This window comes from Rhea americana, unplaced genomic scaffold (genome assembly GCF_003343005.1).
Source record: "Rhea americana isolate MKP2758 unplaced genomic scaffold, rheAme1 scaffold_600, whole genome shotgun sequence".
Lineage (NCBI taxonomy): Eukaryota > Metazoa > Chordata > Aves > Rheiformes > Rheidae > Rhea > Rhea americana.
Genome location: NW_028186758.1, coordinates 70828 through 72783, shown reverse-complemented (window position 1 = coordinate 72783; position 1956 = coordinate 70828). Strand labels below are relative to the sequence as shown.

The 1956-nt window shown below is 69.9% G+C and overlaps 1 protein-coding gene across 1 annotated transcript; it reads left to right on the top strand.

The window, feature by feature from the left end:
• Positions 1–558: 558 nt before the first annotated feature.
• LOC146587251 (class II histocompatibility antigen, B-L beta chain-like) lies at positions 559–1952 on the top strand (the record flags this gene model as incomplete). The annotated part of the gene is made up of 4 exons (XM_085319901.1): positions 559–756; positions 1005–1274; positions 1495–1776; positions 1867–1952. Coding segments are annotated over exons 1-4 (744 nt in total), but the record flags the coding sequence as incomplete, so codon positions are not given.
• Positions 1953–1956: the final 4 nt, after the last annotated feature.

The window sequence follows — 1956 nt, the reverse complement described above, 5'->3', positions numbered from 1 at the left end:
CAGGACCAGCACGGCCAGCGAGACGCCTCTTCGTCCGGCCATGGCCTCTCCTGGCACCGGGCAGTGAGAGCGGTACCCGGCGAGGGGCAGGCGTCACTCTTGGGGACGGGCAGCCCCGGGCCTGTGGGGAGGGGGGGCTCATGGCCTGCGGACGGCCCCCCCCACCCCGCCAGCACTCAGCCAATAGGAGGGAGCCCCCACGCTGACTCGCCTGTTCCCAGGCAGAGCGGCAGCCCGGAGCACCCTGCAGAGCAGACAGACGGATGGACACCCCAACAGGGCCCTGCAGGGGAGTGCTGTCCCCCCCCATGCCCCAGCACCCCTCACGAGGGCTCCGAGGGGGGTGGAGGTGCGGGGGGCAGCCGTGGGGCAGGCAGCCCTTGCCGCGCTGGCTGGCCCCRGCACCCCTCCGTCACCGGGGCTGTTGCGAGAGCCCTTTGCTCTGGCGCCGGGACAAGTGTCAGCAGGAGCCCGGCGGGGCCCAGCTCTGCCTGGTGACGCGTGATGCTGCTCAGCTCCGCCGCTCACTGGCCCCCCGCCGGGGACTCCCCAGCCGCTGCCGCTTGGGCAGGGCCCGGGTCGATGCCCCGAGCTGGCAGAACTGGGCTCGCGCGGGGTCCCGACGCCTTTCCAGCCTCCTCTGAGCAGCCATGGGGACCGGCCGCGTGCGGGGCGCCCGGAGGTGCTGGGCCGGGGCGGCGCTGGTGCTGCTGGCAGCGCTGGGAGCCTGTAGGGCTCAACGCAAGGAGACCACAGGTGAGCCGAGCCCCATGGCGGAGGGGAGGGTGGGGGGGCTCAGGTGCCCCACCGAGGTGCTGGGCTTTGGCAGAGCCCCCCCCACACACACACCCCCCCAAAATCTGGAGCCACTGCAGGTGCTTGTGGGCTGCTCGTACCGCCTCTCAGCTTCGGGGGCCCTCGGGGAGCCGCGCAGCCCGCCGGCACCTGGGGGGCGCCTGGGGAGGGAAATTGGGGGTGCTCTGACCTGCCTCTCTGCGCAACAGGGTTTTTCCAGGAGATGCTTAAGTTCGAGTGTCATTTCCTGAACGGCAGCGAGCAGGTGAGGTTCATGGTGAAGGACATCTACAATGGGCAGCAGGTTGTGCACTTCGACAGCGAGGTGGGGATCTTCGTGGCCGACAGCCCCGTGGGTGAGCCAGATGCCCAGTACTTCAACAGCCAGACAGACTTCATTGAGCAGAAACGGGCTGCGGTGGACACATACTGCCGGCACAACTACAGGGTGGGGAAGTCTTTCACCGTGGAGAGGAGAGGTGAGCGCGCGTCCGAGCCCTGGGGCTGCGACACCCGGCGCTGCCGGCTTCCCCCCCCCCCACACACCACCACAACAAGACACCGGCTGTGCCCGGCCGCGCCCTTCTGCGAGGACACGGGCCCCTCGCTGGCCGCGTCCCGGGACGGACGGACGGACGGACGGACCCTCGTGCCCTCCAGGCTGATCGCAGCTCTCCCGTTCTCTCCCTCCCACCGCAGTTCAGCCCAAGGTGATGATCTCCCCCATGCAGTCGGGGTCGCTGCCCCAGACGGACAGGCTGGCTTGCTACGTGACGGGCTTTTACCCCGCCGAGATCGAGGTCAAGTGGTTCAAGAACGGCCAGGAGGAGACGGAGCGCGTGGTGGCCACGGACGTGATCCAGAACGGAGACTGGACCTACCAGGTGCTGGTGATGCTGGAAACCAGCCCGCAGCGCGGGGACGCCTACACCTGCCAGGTGGAGCACAGCAGCCTGCAGCGCCCGCTCACCCACCAGTGGGGTAAGGCCCGGCCGTCCCCGTGCCCCGCTCCGCGTCCCCGTCCCCTGCTCCCCGTCCCCCTGCCCTCACCCTCCGCTCTGCTCCCCACAGCGGCCCAGTCGGACACGGGCAGGAGCAAGATGCTCACGGGGGTGTGCGGCCTCGTGCTGGGACTCATCTTCCTGGCACTGGGGCTGTTCC